At 39.6% G+C, this 18889-nt stretch overlaps 1 protein-coding gene and 1 pseudogene across 7 annotated transcripts in view; one reads left to right on the top strand and one right to left on the bottom strand.

The window, feature by feature from the left end:
- The window catches only part of KIF27 (kinesin family member 27), a gene marked incomplete at both ends in the record, with an annotated part of 87765 nt that overhangs the window by 46255 nt on the left and 22621 nt on the right, over window positions 1–18889 (bottom strand). For all 6 annotated transcript variants that reach the window (XM_079705699.1, XM_079705702.1, XM_079705701.1 and 3 more), the window contains 4 exons: window positions 6010–6215; window positions 9670–9825; window positions 11438–11541; window positions 12037–12203. In XM_079705699.1, coding sequence (XP_079561825.1) covers window positions 6010–6215; window positions 9670–9825; window positions 11438–11541; window positions 12037–12203 — 633 coding nt within the window. The remainder of the gene's footprint in view (window positions 1–6009; window positions 6216–9669; window positions 9826–11437; window positions 11542–12036; window positions 12204–18889) is intronic.
- Window positions 3115–4120, top strand: LOC307054249 (heterogeneous nuclear ribonucleoprotein A1-like; annotated as a pseudogene). The gene is made up of 2 exons: window positions 3115–3128; window positions 3175–4120. The product of its transcript is annotated as a heterogeneous nuclear ribonucleoprotein A1-like (transcript).

Raw genomic sequence — 18889 nt, 5'->3', positions numbered from 1 at the left:
TTAATATCCAGCTGCAGCCTAAATCATTAATCCCTGAGTTAAGATGATCAGAAATGATACCATTTTCCCTGAGAGTGACCAACCATTGTAATTACTATTTTAATTACCTTAAATAAGGTTTTTCCTCTCTAGGTAAAGTTATCCATAGACAGCATTAAAATTTTTTGAAGAGTTTACTAATATAAAATACCAGTGTTTCAATTTAATCCTGATCAAACGAGCAAACATATATTAGATTTGTATGCTGTACTTTAGCACTGCACTAAGTAAGTACCTCTTACGTGACATAAAAAAGTTAAGGTGAGGTCATTTGTAAGTTATGCAGACTACGATTAATTATTTCCTTTATCTTGGCTATAAATTGTTGACATAAACACATTTTGTTTTAATTAAACTAAGTATTCACAGAGGCATTGTAGCTTAGAGCAGCGCTACTCAAAATGTGGTCTGTGGACCAGTACCACTCACAGACTGTTGTCAGCCTGCACCATGAAGCACATTATTAGATTCAGCTGATGATGTTTTCATGCGAGACTTTGTTGATGAGAGAAGCTGTGCTCCCATTTACCTTTATCTCACTGCAGACCAATAATGAACTATCTGCAGATGGACTACTCTGAGTGCTACTAGCTTGGAGGCCACAGGACTCTGCAGTTTCCCATGCCTGGATTTGGACCCTGGCTTTTTTTTTTTTTTTTTTTTTTTTTTGCGGTACGCGGGCCTCTCACTGTTGTGGCCTCTCCCGTTGTGGAGCACAGGCTCTGGACTCGCAGGCTCAGCGGCCATGGCTCATGGGCCCAGCCGCTCCGCGGCATGTGGGATCTTCCTGGACCGGGGCACGAACCCGTGTCCCCTGCATCAGCAGGTGGACTCTCAACCACTACACCACCAGGGAAGCCCCTGTCACTTATATTTGACAGTATTGCAGTACTGGAGCAAAAAATGTTAATACTAGAATTTTAGTGTCTTTTCCACATGATATTGAAAATATCAGTATATGTACTGATAATCTTATTTAAAAGTGAGATAGGTTGTCATTTGCACTTATTCCACAGATGCTCAAACGTGCACCTCTGTTAGCATTAAACAGAGCATATAATGCAGCATATAATGCTATATATATCTAAAGACAAAGAATACAGATTTTAGATTTTTTTAAATTAAAACAAATTTTTTAAGTTTTAAAAACTAAAATAACTTCATTATACCAATAAAACCACTAGTATTTCAATATGTTAAAATGGTATGAAATGTTAGAGTACTGAAAACCATTATTATCATCACAATTATGTGACTGAGTGAGTTATTTTACCTTTGTAAACCTTAGCTTCCTCATTTGTAAGAGTGTAAAAATACCCACTTCAGGGCTTCCCTGGTGGCGCAGAGGTTGAGAGTCCGCCTGCCGATGCAGGGGACACGGGTTCGTACCCCGGTCTGGGAAGATCCCACATGCCATGGAGCGGCTGGGCCTGTGAGCCATGGCCGCTGAGCCTGCGTGTCTGGAGCCTGTGCTCCACAACGGGAGAGGCCACAACAGTGAGAGGCCCGCGTACCGCAAAAAAAAAAAAAAAAAAAAAAAAAACCACTTCAAAGGATTAAATAATGCTTAAATAATACATATAAAACATCTAGTATGTATATGGCACTTGGTAGATACTTAACTATCACACTTCTCATCCCCACCACCATCCTTATCATCTTTAGCATCCCCATCCCCATCAGTTGTGCATGCATATGGCAAAGGCACAGAAATCTCTAAAACTACGTGGGACACTTCTTTCAGTCCTCCATCTATGAGATGTTTCTTTTGAATTTAATTAAGTTCTTTCCTTTCCTCATCAGTACCCTCAGCAGAAAAAGATACACAACAAGAAACATGGAAAACAAAAAGAACATGATAATTCAAACCCTATTAATAATCTTTCATTTAACCTTTTAATCACAACCATAAGAATAATCTTTGCTAAATCCACGCACAAGGCTTAAGCTATAGATTTATACAGTAAATATAATAACCTCCTTAGAAAAATAATAATTTTGGCTATTTCAAGAAAACTGGAAAAAACACAAACACATGAAGACTAAACAATATGCTACTAAAGAGCCAATGGGTCAACAAAGAAATCAAAGGGGAATCAAAAAATACCTTGAGACAAATGAAAATGGAACCACAACTGTCCAAAATCTATGGGACACAAAAAAAGCAGTTTTAAGAGGGAAGTGTACAGTGATACAGGCCTTCCTCAAGAAACAAGAAAAATCTCAAATAAACAATCTAACATTACACCTAAAGGAACTAGAAAAAGAAGAACAAGCAAAGCCCAAAGTTAGTAGAAGAAAGGAAATAATAAAGGTCAGAGAAGAAATAAATGAAATAGAGACTAAAAAGACAATAGAAAAGATCAGTGATACGAAGAGCTGGTTTTTTGAAAAGGTAAATAAAATTGACAATTTAGCCAGACTCAGGAAGAGAAAAAGAGAGGCCTCAAATGAATAAAATCAGAAATGAAAGAGAAGTCACTACTGATACCACAGAAATACAAAGGATCATAAAAGAGTATGATCAGGGACTTCCCTGGTGGCACAGTGGTTAAGAATCTGCCTGCCAATGCAGGGGACACGGATTCGAGCCCTGGTCTGGGAAGATCCCACATGCCGCGGAGCAACTAAACCCATGTGCCACAACTACTGAGCCTGAGCTCTAGAGCCTGCGAGCTACAACTACTGAGCCCACGTACCACACCTACTGAAGCCCGCGCACCTAGAGCCCGTGCTCCGCAACAAGAGAAGCCATCACAATGAGAAACCTGCGCACCACAAGGAAAAGTAGCCCCCACTCACCGCAACTAGAGAAAGCCCGTGCGCAGCAATGAAAACCCAACACAGCCAAAAAAAAAGAAAAAACAGAGTATGATCAACAATTATATACCAAAAAATTGGATAGCCTAGAAGAAATGGATAAATTCCTAGATACACACAGTCTTCCAAGACTGAATCATGAAGAAATAGAAAATCTGAATAGACAGATTACCAGATTACAAGATCAGTTCTTACTTATTAATATTGAGTATAAGAATTACAATCAGAACTGAAGGTAGGACAACCTTTCTGCCCATGGACGCCGCCGAGTAAGCATCATTGAAGTCTCCCCCGTCTACTGCTGTCGTGTCTAAGTCAGTCTCCCAAAGAGCCCGAACAGCTGCAGAAGCTCCTCATCAGACGTTTGAGCTTTGAAACAACCGATGTGAGTCTGAGGAGCCACCTGAGCAGCAGGCAGCGCTCACAGTGTGGTAACGAGGGGTCCAAACACCAGGCGCTCCAGAGGCTTCAGGTTTGTCACATATGCCATTGCAGAGGAGGTGGATGCGGCCATGGATGCGAGGCCACATGAGGTGGATGGAAGAGTTGGGGAACCAAAGAGGGCCATCTCAAGAGAAGATTCTCAAAGACCTGGCGCCCACTTAACCGTGAAAAAGATTTTTGTTGGTGGCATTAAAGAAGACACTGAAGAACATCACCTAAGAGATTATTTTGAACAGTGTGGGAAAACTGAAGTGATTGAAATCATGACTGACTGAGGCAGTGGCAAAAACAGAGGCTTTGCTTTTGTAACCTTTGATGACCATGACTCCGCAGACAAGACTGTCATTCAGAAATATCACACAGTGAACAGCCACAACTGTGAAGTAAGGAAAACCCTATCTAAGCAAGAGAAGACTAGCGCTTCATCCAGCCAAAGAGGTCGAAGTGGTTCTGGAAACTGGTGGTGGTCATGGAGGGGGGTTTTGGTGGGAATGACAACTCTGGTCGTGGAGGGAACGTCAGTGGTCGAGATGCCTTTGGTGGCAGCCGTGGTGGTGGGGGATATGGTGGCAGTGGGGATGGCAGTAATGGATTTGGTAATGACAGAAGCCATTTTGGAGGTGGCAGAAGCTACAATGATTTTGGCAATTACAACAATCAATCTTCAAATTTTGGACCCATGAAAGGAGGAAACTTTGGAGGCAGAAGTTCTGGCCCCTATGGTGGTGGAGGCCAATACTTTGCCAAACCACAAAATCAAGGTGGCTCTGGTAGTTCCAGCAGCAGCAGTAGCTATGGCTGTGGCAGAAGGTTTTAATTACTGCCAGGAAACAAAGCTTAGCAGGAGAGGAGAGCCAGGAAAGTGACAGGGAAGCTACAGGTTACAAGAGATTTGTGAACTCGGCCAAGCACAGCGGTGGCAGGGCCTAGCTGTTACAAAGAAGACATGTTTTAGACAATACTCATGTGTATGGGCAAAAAAACCTCAAGGGCTGTATTTGTGACTAGTTGCATAACAGGTTATTTTAGTTTCTGTTCTGCGGAAAGTGTAAAGCATTCCAACAAAGGGTTTTAATGTAGATTTTTTTTTTTGCACGCGTGCTGTTGATTGCTAAATGTAATAGTCTGATCATGACGCTGAATAAATGTCTTTAAAAAAAAGAACTGAAGGTAGGATATAAACCTATGAAATTATAAATAAATTTCATAATAATCATAAAGGAAAGCTCTTAATTGTTTTGTTCTACTAATGTTTTGTTCAAATGAGTACTTTGTTAGACGTCGCAGCCTTAATTTAACGGTCAAGAACTTTAAAAAAATTGATCACAAGACTCTCTGAGGTGAATTGCTAAGGGAAAATATGTATTCTGAAGGAAAGTGCAAAGTGTCAAGTCACGTTATTTTAACTTGGTGTTGACTTGAGAGGCTACTTAAGTAAAAAAAAATTTTAATGGCGATGTGCAGCTGTTTGAGATGGCATTAAAAACCCTAGAAGAAGGGACTTTTTTGCTCTGTTCACTTCTGCATCCCCACCTAGAACAGGACCTGGCACACAGGAGGTGTGCGGTGAACACTTATCTTGTTGAAAGAAAATAACTGTGGCACAGTTTCAAAAATAGATAACTAATGCTCTGACTAGGTTAACTACAATTCCATTCTATGTACAGTGGAAACAATATGAAAGCAATAGATTATGAATCAGGGACTTCCCTGGTGGTCCAGTGGTTGAGAATCCATATTGCAATGCAGGAGATGCTGGTTCGATCCCTGGTCAGGGAACTAAGAACCCACATGCCGTAGGGCAACTAACCCTGCATGCCACAACTACAGAACCCATGCACTCTGGAGCCCTCACACCACAGCTACTAAGCCTGCACATTCTGGAGCCCACACGTTACAACTAGAGAGCCTGCACACCGCAACTAATGAGCCCGTGCGCTGGAGAAAAGCCTGCGCACTACAGTGAAGAGCCCGCATGCCACAACGAAAGATCCCGCGTGCCGCAACTAAGACCTGACGCAGTGAAAAATAAATAAATAAATAAATAAATAAAATATTTTTAAAAAATAGATTATGAATCAAAAGAACTGGAAAAGGCATTTTAGTAAATTCATTATAAGCAAACTAACAAAGCACTCTGACTATACCAAAAGCATCTGGGAATGGCTTCCTACACAAAATCTCTCTATAATGGAATATTTCTCAAAGAATAGAATTTTTTAACTGTAGCTATATTTGAGGTTATAGCAAAGTCCAGCATTAGGAAATTAAGGACAAGATGTGGTACTCAAAGTTATTAACCTTTCTTAAACCAATCAGTTATGATTTCAGAAAACTGTCTGAAACAGTTATCATATTTGTTGAGTGTCAAGGAAGTGCTTTATACATACCAGATGTTTTATATATATTATTTAATCATTAGTTAATCTTTTATCCTTCAGAAAAGGATACTATTTTCTGTGGTTATCTTTATTTCTCACCATGTGGTTTTTGATAAAAAGATTAGAATAACACACTTCCTGAATGAGGAAATATACTACCCAGACTAAAATTATGTAAACTCACCAGCATACTGGATAAGAAAACTTGCCATCCAGTTCCTCCCGCTAGTAAAAACTGAATACTACTTCTTTCCTAACTAGGTACAATAATCCTCAAAATCAGGAAGCCTTAAGTAAGTTTTCTCAATTATATTTTTTAAATTACCTGGACTCTTAGCTTCGCAGCATCCATCTTTTTACGAAATTCCTTCTGTAATTTTACCTTCAAAGCAACGTCAGAAAGATCTTTGTTTTCCAGTTCCTCTAGCTGCTTTTGCATTTCAGTTAATTCCACTTTCGCCTGTTCTGTTTCATGTTCAAGTTTTGTTACTTTCAGAGAATACTGTTTGCTTACGGACTTGACATCATTACCTTCATAATAATAATAATAGTAATAACAATTATAAATTATGTTTAAAAACTAAGTAAAACACCAAAAACATAAAATTTCCCTACTCTTAAAAAGCTGGGCAGTAATTATTTAAGGCATAGCATTAAAAATCCAGCTGTCCCTCCCATCCCCATCAAACACAACTTGCCACCTGTCCTTTTAATAATTAGTTCCTTAATGAGTGTCCCCATCTGGTGCCATTCTATCTTCTCCCTGGTTCATCTTTTGTTCTGAATTTGCAGTTTACCTTTGCTGGCATCAAACTTCAGTTAAAAGGTATTTGGGGTGACTCACTGGCCTCTTGCTTACTACACTTTGTCTTCCTACCACCCATAATCTGTCTCCGAATTCTTTTCTTTTACTATTATGAAAGTTTTTCAACATATCAAAAGTAGAGAAATAATATAATGAAAGTCCATCACCCAGATTCAACAGTTATCAAGATTTTGCCACAGCTACTTCATCTATACCTTTTTTTCTTCAATTTACTTAAAAACTTTAAAGCAATCCCAGATATAATGTCATCACCTATGTATACGTCAATAAGCATCTAAACAGAATATGGAAATAACCAAAAAGTCATTATCACACCTAACAATGCTAATACCCACCAGTTCCTATTCAGACTTCCCCAACTGTCTCAAAATGTCTTTTACAATTAGTCTATTTTAATCACAATCCAAACAAGGTCACAGTACATCTTATTGTTATGTTTCTTAAGAATCCTTTAATATAGAGCTGGCCCCCTCTCCTTTTTCATTTCATTTGAACTTGTTAAAGATAAATTTTTTTTTTTTTTTTTTTTTTTTTTTTTTGCGGTACGCAGGCCTCTCACTGTTGTGGCCTCTCCCGTTGCGGAGCACAGGCTCTGGATGCGCAGGCTCAGCGGCCATGGCTCACGGGCCCAGCCGCTCCGCGGCATATGGGATCCTCCCAGACCGGGGCACGAACCCGTATCCCCTGCATCAGCAGGCGGACTCTCAACCACTGCGCCACCAGGGAGGCCCAAAGATAAATTTTTAAAAAATGTTTTTCTTATGAATATTTTGAACATAGAGAAAAATAGAATATAGATATTTCTATATCTCTTTTCATTCTAGGTCCAGCTACTGACCCTAAAAATTTGGTTCTGATTTATTCTGAATAGTCAACTGTCCTGAACCAGACTGGCAAACTAGCAGCAGTGGGAAGTAAGAGTCTAGAGGTCATGGGGTGAATAATCACCAGGACAGGTTGTTATACTGGCATACTGTAAAGCTCTTAATTTTTTAATAAAGGGAGTTATTGAACTAAATGCACTGTAAGTTGTCTTCTGGCTCTACAATTCTATGATTTCAACTAACTTCAAAATACATATGACAACAATGTTTTAATGAATCTGTGATCCCATAAATTGTTTAACAGGCCAATATTTTATGAACCACTAAGAAAAAAAAAATACAGTACCAATTACACCATGACAAAATGCTAAAATGCCACTGATTTTTAAGATGCATCCTGGGCTTCCCTGGTGGCGCAGTGGTTGAGAGTCCGCCTGCCGATGCAGGGGACACGGGTTCGTGCCCCGGTCCGGGAAGATCCCACATGCCGCGGAGCGGCTGGGCCCGTGAGCCATGGCCGCTGAGCCTGCGCATCCGGAGCCTGCGCTCCGCAACGGGAGAGGCCACAGCAGTGAGAGGCCCGCGTACCGCAAAAAAAAAAAAAAAAAAAAAGATGCATCCTGATTTCAGAGATATTAAAATCTGAAAAAAGTGTGTATTAAAATTGATGAAATACAGTATAATTGTCATTGTTATTAATTTTGGCTGAAGTAGCTACAGTTTGGGGAAGTCTTCAGTGAGAGGACTTTGAAAAGTAAGTACACATTGACCCTTTTGCTAATCACCATTTCTAAGGGTCTTTAGGAAAGCTCCAAATTTCCCTTCATTCTAATGAACAAGAAGAGGACTTTCTCTGTTTAAGTTCAGGTATCCTCTATTTTAAGGCAACCAGGATGGGTATACCAGGCTACAAAAGTGTGCTTGTTTAGTTAGATATCCCATGGTGGGATAACCTATATGAAAGAAAATCGTTTATTTCAGAGTGGTAAATATCCTCAATTTCTACACTCACTACCCTAAAATCATGGGGATGGAGAAGCTATTTAAACCCCTAAACCATTTCCTAGATACTCCTAAGAGAGGTTTACTGGCATTGATCTTGCCTATGAGGAAGGAGAATGGTCAAAATCAAACATCTGGGATAACTGGAGCTGGGACGATGCATAGCCCATACACCAGTAGGAATGAGAAAGGAAAACGCTTTGGACAGCAGCTAGAGGAGAGGAAGTTGAGAAAGGAGGACAAACAGCCAGAAGGCAAGCTTGCAGGAAAGAGGAGGGAGAGGCCAGGCAGGTTTCTCCTTGCTGGCAGAGGATTTGGGACCCACAATTCGTGTAGTTTGAGTGTGATTATAGTCTTGGGCTTGAAGAAGAGGATAGTATTTCCTTCAGTTTCCCCAAATGTGACCAGAGTTGTTTTGCATTGAAATTGGGAGAAAGAAACGCTAGTGTGTCTTATTCCTTCAATTCTTTACTGAATTTCAGAGTAGTCAAGGCTTACACTTTGAGTGTATTAGTGAGGGGAACCCAAAAAGCTTGAGATGTACATTTTAGGGCAAGCCTAATGGAGTTGCAGGGTGAGGAGAGGATGTGGTACATATGCCCAACCTGGTAGATTAAGGGGAGGAGATGAAAGCCTGGCTCACGCACGAGGACAGCTCTCAAGGACAAATCCTTATATCTTCAGAAAAACAAAAATTAGCTACATTTAAAATATAAAGTTTATAATTAAGGTTAAATATGAACTATCCAAGAAAAAGAGACTAATAATTTAAAATAAGTATTTACTAAAAATGAACTCGGAAAACATCTCAGACTTATCCCAGATGCCTAGTATAATGTTTCTAAAAAGTGGCAAAAAACATTAAGTGCCATAGAGTTTCAGCACAACACAGAGTTCACACTAGTTAGAAAAATTCATAGATGAAATCAAATATAACAAAGTTCTTTTGATAATTAACCTCCACATACTGGCTCTAGAGCACACCTTGTTAGAACGAATTCTAAGCTAACGTGGATAGTCCTGAGCATCAAAAATTAAAGTAAATGTTACAACGTCAGAAGCAACTTTAGAAGCTTTTCTTTTTTTTTTTTTTTGCGGTACATGGGCCTCTCACTGTTGTGGTCTCTCCCATTGCGGAGCACAGGCTCCGGACGTGCAGGCCCAGCGGCCATGGCTCACAGGCCCAGCCGCTCCGCGGCATGTGGGATCTTCCCGAACCGGGGCACGAACCCGTGTCCCCTGCATCGGCGGGCGGACTCTCAACCACTGCGCCACCAGGGAAGCCCTAGAAGCTTTTCTTTCTCATATAAGCTGGTTCACAGGATACTATTACCTGTTTTAATTAATTCTTTACTTAGATCTTCCTTCATCTTGATGTTGATAGTAAGTTCCCTCATTTTCCGTTTAGCTTCAGTAAGTATGAGTTCTGAATTCCTTAATTTTTCCAAATTCAACTCTTGACTCTCCTGGAGACATTCAATCTTTAAATCTTTAAAATAAAAGAAACAAAACTGAGAAATAAAAACTATCTGCTCAGAAATATTTGACAGAAGTAGAGTTAAAAAAAAAAAAAAAGGCAGACACACAAGCAGTCTAGAGGTAACAGAGGAAGGGACAGACAGAAAAAAAAAAAAGGAAAAAATACATGGCAATTGGGACAGTTTCCCAGCTCACAGTGAGTTTTCCTTTCCTTAAAACATATGTATATGCTCTAGTCATATCCTGTAGGTTCTGATACAGTTTTTCATTACCCTTAGATATTCTGCAATTTGACTTTTTCTTTAACCCGAGTTATTTAAGAAAGATATAAAATCTCCAGATAGGTAGAGGTTTTAATTTTTTTCCTACTAACTCATAGTTTTACGGTAATCAGAGAATGTAGTCTCCCTCTACCCCAGGCTAATAAGAGTGTGGCCTCACACTGTTTGTTTCTGTCTTGTACTAGAACATAAATCAATTACCTCACTCTTTTAGCTCAGCTGACACTTCACTGAGACTTCCTCAGTGAAGGAGCTGGTGCACTGATTTACATCCTGACATTAAGTTTCTTACCTGGTTGTAGACCAGTAACAAACAGTTCAAGAATGGCTACTTGGGTAGCACTTATCTACACTATTTATACATTTTAAAAACTTATCTCAATTTCATTTCGTAATATTACACGCATAAGCTCAAATTTATTTTTAGTTATTTATCTTTGGTTGCACTGGGTCTTCGTTGTTGCACGCAGGCTTTCTCTAGTTGAGGCGAGCAGGGGTTACTCTTCATTGAGGTGAGCAGGCTTCTCATTGCGGTGGCTTCTCTTGTGGACCACGGGCTCTAGGTGTGAGGGCTTCAGTAGTTGTGGCTCATGGGCTCTAGGGCGCAGGCTCAGTAGTTGTGGTGTGTGGGCTTAGTTGCTCTGCAGCATGTGGGATCTTCCCGGACCAGGGCTCGAACCCGTGTCCCCTGCATTGGCAGGCGGATTCTTAACCACTGCGCCACCAGGGAAGTCCCCCATAGGCTCTTAAAAAGATGCTATTTTCACAGTGTACGACTTATCACGTTATTTATATTCTCTGTACTCTTACTCTTGGTGTTGTGACCACACATAGGCTAAGAGAAATGAGCTAAAATCTCCACGTATACTTTTTGCAACATAAATGTCTTTTATGCTGTTTTTTGATGCATAAAAATTCTCATCAATTGTGAACATTATAAGCACCCACTTGACTAAGTTGGCTCTAATGCCAAATATATCACTAATGGTAGGCATGGGTGCCAGGGAAGCAGTAGACAGCTAGTAAATTACTTAAGATGCATTTTAAAGAAGTCAAGAGTACAATGTATATCAATTCACGTTTGAATATAAAATCCCCATTCTGAGAGATTTAGCCTATAACTCTAGCTTGAATTGATTGGTGGAAAAACTGTTTTCATTAAGGAGTAAAAACGAACAAAAATTCAGAGGTAGAGCAGAGAACACAAAGGAAAAGCCGGGAAAGCACTCCTAATCAAGTTCCCATCTTGGAGAATTCCCAGATGCTTCTTAAATTATTGCCTGAAGAAAAAGAGAGGTGTCATAAATATTAGATCTAAAGTACTTGAGAAAGTCTGTGTACCTTCATTCTCCAATCTTGACTTTTGTGTTTGATCCTGAATATCATTCAATTCAACAAGAGAACAAACAGAGCCTGGCTTTTGAATCCACGAGCAACCTTTATGTCTAAAAAAATATATATATCAGGATCAAAGGTAACTTGTCTGTTAGTGGTTTCTAATCTGCCCTCAAATTAGTTTCCCCCAAAATTATTCTTTAAATTGATTAATTATTCTTTAAATGATTAATATAAAATAAATGGAACTTACTAATATTCCACAAAATAAAAAGATATCCCCCACCATGTTGGACCCAGTGGAAAATTCATCATGTTTGTTGCCACTGTGGCAGCAGAATTAGGAAATCCAAAATCATTCTCTCTGAAAATTAAAATTCAACCACCATAAATGCTTTAAAGCAAAATTATTTTACAGTTGTTAGACTGATGGCTTGTGTTCAAACACTGGTTTCATAACACATTAGTTGACAGTACATGTAGCAAAAACCACTTAACTCTCCTACTAAATGGAAAAAGATATACTTTAATGAAAAAAACCTACATCTGTATATATTAATTGCATCACGTAATTATGTTTATTAAGTCAGTCTATATTAACATACCTAATTTCAGATTTCTCTTGGCCTTCTGACTCATCGTCACTGCTATCAGAAAACTGGCAGTGGAGGACTTCATCCTGCTCTTCTAAGTGACCCAGCAGCATCTGACTTCGTGTTCGAAATCCGGCAACTAGTCGATCCAGAGAGTATACAGAAGGACTTGTGTAGACCTTACAAGTGATTCCCCCACCCAACAACAAAAAACGTGATTTTTAAAGTGTTTGTTTTTATCCTATCACTCAAAATGTTTTTTAAAGAGGTTAGACAGGTACTCTTAAAATAGCCAATCACTGAAAATATATATTCCCCCCCCGCCCACAAAAAAAGTCAAAATTCATTTCACAATACTATTGTGCCTCATGGCCACACACTTCTTTCAGAATCTATACACAGCTCTTCCTCTTCTAGAAAGCTTGTATAACTTCAGGGAAAATAGCACTCAAAAATGAAACCAAAAAGAGGCATGAGTGAAAACATCACAGCTTTTTTTAATATATTTTTTTTAAGATTTATTATTTATTTATTTATTATTTTTGGCTGCGTTGGGTCTTAGTCACGGCATGCGGGATCTTCGTTGAGGCACGCGGGATCTTTCATTGTGGCGTGTGTACTTCTCTCTAGTTGCGGCCTGCGGGTTTTCTCTTCTCTAGCTGTGGCGCGCAGGCTCCAGGGCGCATGGGCTCTGTAGTTGTGGCACACCGGCTCTAGTTGAGACATGTGAGCTCAATAGTTGTGGCACACAGGCTTAGTTGCCCCTCGGCATGTGGGATCTTAGTTCCCTGACCAGGCCCTGCACTGTAAGTGGATTCTTTACCACTGGACCACCAGGGAAGTCCCAACATCACAGCTCTTAAACATAGCTCAGGCACTCCCCAACAAGTGTGAAGCCCATACACAGTGTAATAGGAGACAACTGTTACCCACCCCACCGCAATCTTCCCATTTCTGAACACTTGGAGAATTGCAGTGCTGCTAAGGTCTGCAATTCCCCTCTAATCCAAATCCCACCACATGAAGAAATCCAGAGCCACTACCACTCCTTCTGCCAGGGCAAAATATTCCCAATTTGGAAATTTGAATGTATTTATTCAGACTTTACATGTAGTAGTCAGGGAGAGCTGAATTAATGCTCTAAGTGACACTTAATATGTATCATGGGATAAATAGATTTTCATGGACTAGCCTGGAAACTTTCTATATTATTATTCTATTGGCCTTAAGTTCTCAAAAATTCACCTTGGAAAACAATGAATTAGATATTGCCTTTATACTTTTATTCTAGTTTCTGTTACCAAATATTTCCTTTTTAACCACTTCTCTATAACCAAACCTCAGGGTGATTTCTCAAAAAAGGTAAATAATAAGATCTTAGAGGAGACATTCAATTTATTAATATAAATCATTATAAGCTATTAAAATTACTACACAGTAGAATGTGTATATCACATGGTGTGAAGATTCAATTGACGTAGGTCCTTTACACACCACCTCCCAGGAAAGCCAACCTAATACTGGATATTCCTTGATACTTGATTTTTGTGCCTCCACTGTTGGTCACCTAATAAGACCATCCGTCACATCAGCACCATGATGGATGGGGGGTAAAGTTTTCTAGGTGGCCTCCCGATTCTGGGGTACAGAGATTATTTACAGAAGAACCAACTCAAGAAGTATTTATCTAACAAGCACATTGTACCTAGCATGGCCGTCTGCCCCATAACCAACAGGATTCAACGCTGCTCTTTGTTGGGGGTGGGGGTGGGGGCTGGGAGGAGGGCTTTATTTCAGGAGCAAATAAAACTTTTTGTTCAGAATCAAACTTTGTTCTCTGGGATTGTAACTTGCTTTAAAATTTTCTTTTTACAAAGAAAAGCAAATGACCCAGCTTAATAATGAACACCAAATGGGTTCTGCCACAATGAGTAACATTCAGTAAATTAATTCCTTAAGTCATTCCACCCAAAAGAATGGTTCTTAGCCCCTTCTGGCTCACCAAGCCTTCTATAATCTGGCCCCTTCCTACCTAAGTGTTGGGTCCTGCTTCTTTCAGTTGCTTCTGCACTCCCTGCTCCCAACAAAGAATATTTTTGCATTTTCAACCATACCCCAAGCAACACTGATCACAATGTTAGTACTCAATAAGCTGAGTAATAATTCAGATAACTGAAGTGTATCCAACTAGAAGGCAATTTTTTTATTCTAACCATTTTTTCTGAGAATTACATAGCAACAGGACTGGACAGAACTTTAAAGATTAGAGTTCAACTCATCCCATGTTTGACTCTCCTCTGTAATACTGCAAATTATCATTTAACCTCTGCTTAAACAAATTCACTGTGGGGACCCGCACAAGCCCTGAGAACTCTCATATTACTTTGACAGTTCTCACTAATAAACCCCTCTTTATATTGCCTTAGCACTGTATCTCATTGGTCCTAGTTCTAGAGACAAAGTCTAACAGTAATGATAGGCCTTCAAATATTTGAAAGCAGTTATCATGTCTCCTCTGAATCAGACTAAATCTAGAGTTACTTCAGATTTTCTCCAAGGTCCTTCAGCAACTTGGTTGTTCTCCAAAAATAATCTAATTTGACTTAGGTGTTGTACCCAGACCTGAGTGTAATATTCTCAATCATCATATAAGATAATCTCTTCTCACTAGTGATGCATTTGATTTTGTTTCATGAGGTGTGTTGCAACTCATTTACCGCAGACTGTGGCTTTCACATATTTAATTTTGTAGTTGAATTTGAGAGTTCCACAAAGGTTTATAAGATGTACTTTGTCATTTTGCTACTGTGAAGTTGGTATGTTTTGCAGGAATGAGTGCTGGGCTGGCAAGGCAACCTGGTCAAAGCTCAGCAGACACATCTCACACGGCTCTGCTTCACCATGAGCAACAATCTATGCAAAGAAGTGATTAAAAAGCAAAACTAATTAATTATTTTGTGAGAAAAAAATGGCCTTTGTGTGAAAGATAAAATCTTAATGAAAACTGAAAAGGCTGTTGACTTCATTGTATGGGATTTAATGCATAAGAATTTTGTGACTCAATAAAAATGTAATTCATTCAGGAAAAACAGAAAAGATTTTACAGATATTTCCACTTTTGTGAGTTTGGAGATCCCAGAAGGTTTAAAAAATATATCCTTGGGACTTCCCCGGTGATCCAGTAGTAAAGAATCCACCTTCCAATGCAGGGGATGCGGGTTCGATCCCCGGTCAGGGAACTAAGATCCCACATGCCACAGGGCAACTAAGCCTGCATGCCACAACTACTGAGCACCTCAACGAGAGAGCCCGCATGCCACAAACTACAGAGCCCACGCACCCTGGAGCCCATGCACCACAACTAGAGAGAGAAAAACCCTCATGCCACAACTAGAGAGAAGCCTGTGTGCTGCAACGAGGAGCTCACGCACCGCAATGAAAAAGAAAGATCCCACATGCCGCAACTAAGACTCGAGGCAGCCAAAAGAAAAAAAAAGAAAGAAAGAAAGAAAAAAAAATCCCTTAAGAACATTTTTGTTGGTTTTCTTACTATACAATTATGTCAAGTACTGAAAGTGATATTATTTACCTATTGCTTTTATTTCCTTTTCATAATACAATATTTTATCAAATCTAAAATGTCATCAACTGTAAGACACACCATTATTTTTATACCAGCAAGAAAGAAAAAAGCTATCCTCTATGACATACCATCAACTGTAAAACATATCTTACCACCAAAGATGATAAAGTGAAAAAAAAATGTGAGTCTTATAATCCATGAAAAATGGTAGTATCATCAGCATATGTGGTATTATTTTATTTTTTTTTATTTTTATTTTTATTTTATTTTATTTTTTTTGCGGTAGGCGGGCCTCTCACTGTTGTGGCCTCTCCCCTTGCGGAGCACAGGCTCCGGACGCGCAGGCTCAGCGGCCATGGCTCACGGGCCTAGCCGCTCTGCGGCATGTGGGATCTTCCCAGACCGGGGCACGAACCCGTGTCCCCTGCATCGGCAGGCGGACTCTCAACCACTGCACCACCAGGGAAGCCCCTGTGGTATTATTTTAAACCTAAGTAAAGACTGGTACCACTTTGTAATTTTTTCCTTCCAAAGTGCCTTTTTGGTATTTACCACATTAAGAAAATAGAAACCTCTGTTACATTTTTTTCCTTAAATTTAAATCTAGATTCAATTTTACATGAGTTTACATTAGATGAGTTTCTGGTATCTGTTGAGACAAATGAGTTTCTTTCTCGTTTTTCCTAATAATTTGGTAAATTATACTATTTAGTTGTGAAGGGCAATTTCTTTAGGATTTCTACATAAGTAGATAAATCCTAAAATTCCATTTTGGAATTAAGCTTTTTAGATTAAGAGATGGTTGCAAACAACTTAAATGTGCAACAATAGGAAAAAGTATACAATGGTATGTCCTTAGGATAAAATATTATTACCTGTCAAAATCATGATATAGAATATTTAATGACTGTCAAGCATTTGTGATACATTAAGTGAGAAAAGCTAGCTACAAAAGTATATATATATATATGTTTTATATATATATATAATACACTTTTAAAATAAATGAGATCTTTTCACTCTTTCCCTCCAATATGTATAAACAAGCATATAAGAAATAAAATCAAACTCTTGCGGTACGCGGGCCTCTCACTGCTGTGGCCTCTCCCGTTGCGGAGCACAGGCTCCGGATGCGCAGGCTCAGAGGCCATGGCTCATGGGCCCAGCCCCTCCGTGGTATGTGGGATCTTCCCAGACCGGGGCACGAACCCGTGTCCCCTGCATCGGCAGGCGGACTCTCAACCACTGCGCCACCAGGGAAGCCCAAAATCAAACTCTTTATGCAATCAATTTAAAAACTAATTAAGCTATTGTTCCCCTTTTCCTTTGAAAGTATTTTAAGTCAAGGAAATATTTCCCTTGTCAGACTATTTTTACTTCAAGAAAATATTTGAGGTAAATTCTAAAAGAAAATATTAGAGCTGGAAAATATTAGCTCAACTTCTGCCAAGGAGACAGGAATCCAGAAAAAAATGAAATGGTGAAAAAATGAAATGAGATTTCAGACATCTTCTTTAGCTTAATTTAACTAGTTTTGGTATTTAATATGAAACGTTCCACTCACTCTAGAACAACGGAACAGGAAACAGGACTTGAACAAGGCTTGGCAGGTTTTGTGTCTTTCCATGCAAGCCTTCATGTCTGCTGCGGTAACCAGTCCAAGCAAGAGTGGGGGCCAGGATTCCTGGACACACAATAGGAGCAAGAGAACTCTCAAAACTGCTGATCATATTACCTTTGCATTTTCTCCCTTTTCCCCTTCTTTTAGTGGCTAGAAGGGTTCTTTAGGGGTAGAAGGAAAATTTTAAAAACAAAACTAAGAATTTGCTGATTTGAATATATGTCCATCCATGGTGAAGGAAATAGCACTAGGAGTAAGTGTTGCCATTCCTCAACATAATGCAGAGTCTCTCTGGTCAGGTCTTTTCCTTCCATGTCACAGCAATCTTTTGGCAAACTCACTGGTTCTTTCTTTCTGTTACATCTTAATCCCACTTGGTCATAAGGGAACTTTGAGATTACCTGTAACCACAGAGGAGCTACAAGTCTTATAGTATATCTGCCCTCTCCTAAGCTATGGTAACCACACAATATGTTTTCCAGACCAAAACCCTTGAAAGTGAAAGGGGGCAATGAAACTAATTAAAATTTTAAAAATAATAATTTGCTAATTTGAAACAATAACTGTGGAAGCCTTTATTCCAATCATGGCTGTTTCAGGTCTAATCAAACAACTAGAGATAAGAACAGAGGGGTCTAGGGACCTCCCTAGTGGCACAGTGGTTAAGAATCCACCTGCCAGTACAGGGGACATGGGTTCGAGCCCTGGTCCGGGAAGATCCCACATGCCGTGGAGCAACTAAGCCCGTGTGCCACAACTACAGAGCTTGCGCCCTAGAGCCCGCAAGCCACAACTACTAAGCCCACGTGCCACAACTACTGAAGCCTGCGCGCCTGGAGCCCGTGCTCCGCAACAAGAGAAGCCACTGCAATGAGAAGTCCGCGCACTGCAGCGAAGAGTAGCCCCCACTCGCTGCAACTAGAGAAAGCCCGCATGCAGCAATGAAGACCCCAACGCAGCCAAAAAAAAATTTAAAAAAAAACAAAAAATGAACAGAAACAGGAAATTCTTTCACATTCCTAGCCAATAGTAAAAAAATTTTTTTTAATATAGAAGACTTGATATATAATAAGCTGAATTAATAGATATCCAATTTGAATCCTACAAAGACCTTATCCTTCTTCTCAAATGTTCTATGCAAATTTACCATGTATTCAACCAGAAGAAAATGTCAATAACTCTAAAAAGTTTAACTGAAATTAATAGTTAACAATGGTTTAAATTTTAAATCCAACCACTCAAAACTGAAAACTATAGAGGTAACAGTAGCATCTGTCCTACTTGTTCTGAGGCATGGAGCCTGGGACATAGTAGAGGCACCCCATGAACATGTGTTAGGATGCAGTGTGCCAGGCACTTTTGGAGTCACCATCTCATGTAAATCCTCCATACACCCCCTCAGGTCCCCCATTCTGACAGATAAGGAGCCTGGGGTTCACACGGTTTTAGTCATCCATCCAGGCCTACACCGTAGAGATGGTATCCACACCCAAGCCAGCCTGACTGCAAAGTCTATGACACCTCTCATATTTCTTATCCCTTTGACTGTAACCAATGTATAGATCTCAAACAAATCATTTCCAGTCCTAAAATTAATAAATGGAAACCAAAATTCATGAATCTGCTAATTAGTCTTTTCCATGGTGGAGATTCCTTGATTT

Source organism: Hyperoodon ampullatus (genome assembly GCF_949752795.1).
Source record: "Hyperoodon ampullatus genome assembly, chromosome: 6".
Lineage (NCBI taxonomy): Eukaryota > Metazoa > Chordata > Mammalia > Artiodactyla > Ziphiidae > Hyperoodon > Hyperoodon ampullatus.
This window is presented reverse-complemented; position numbering and strand designations above follow the sequence as displayed.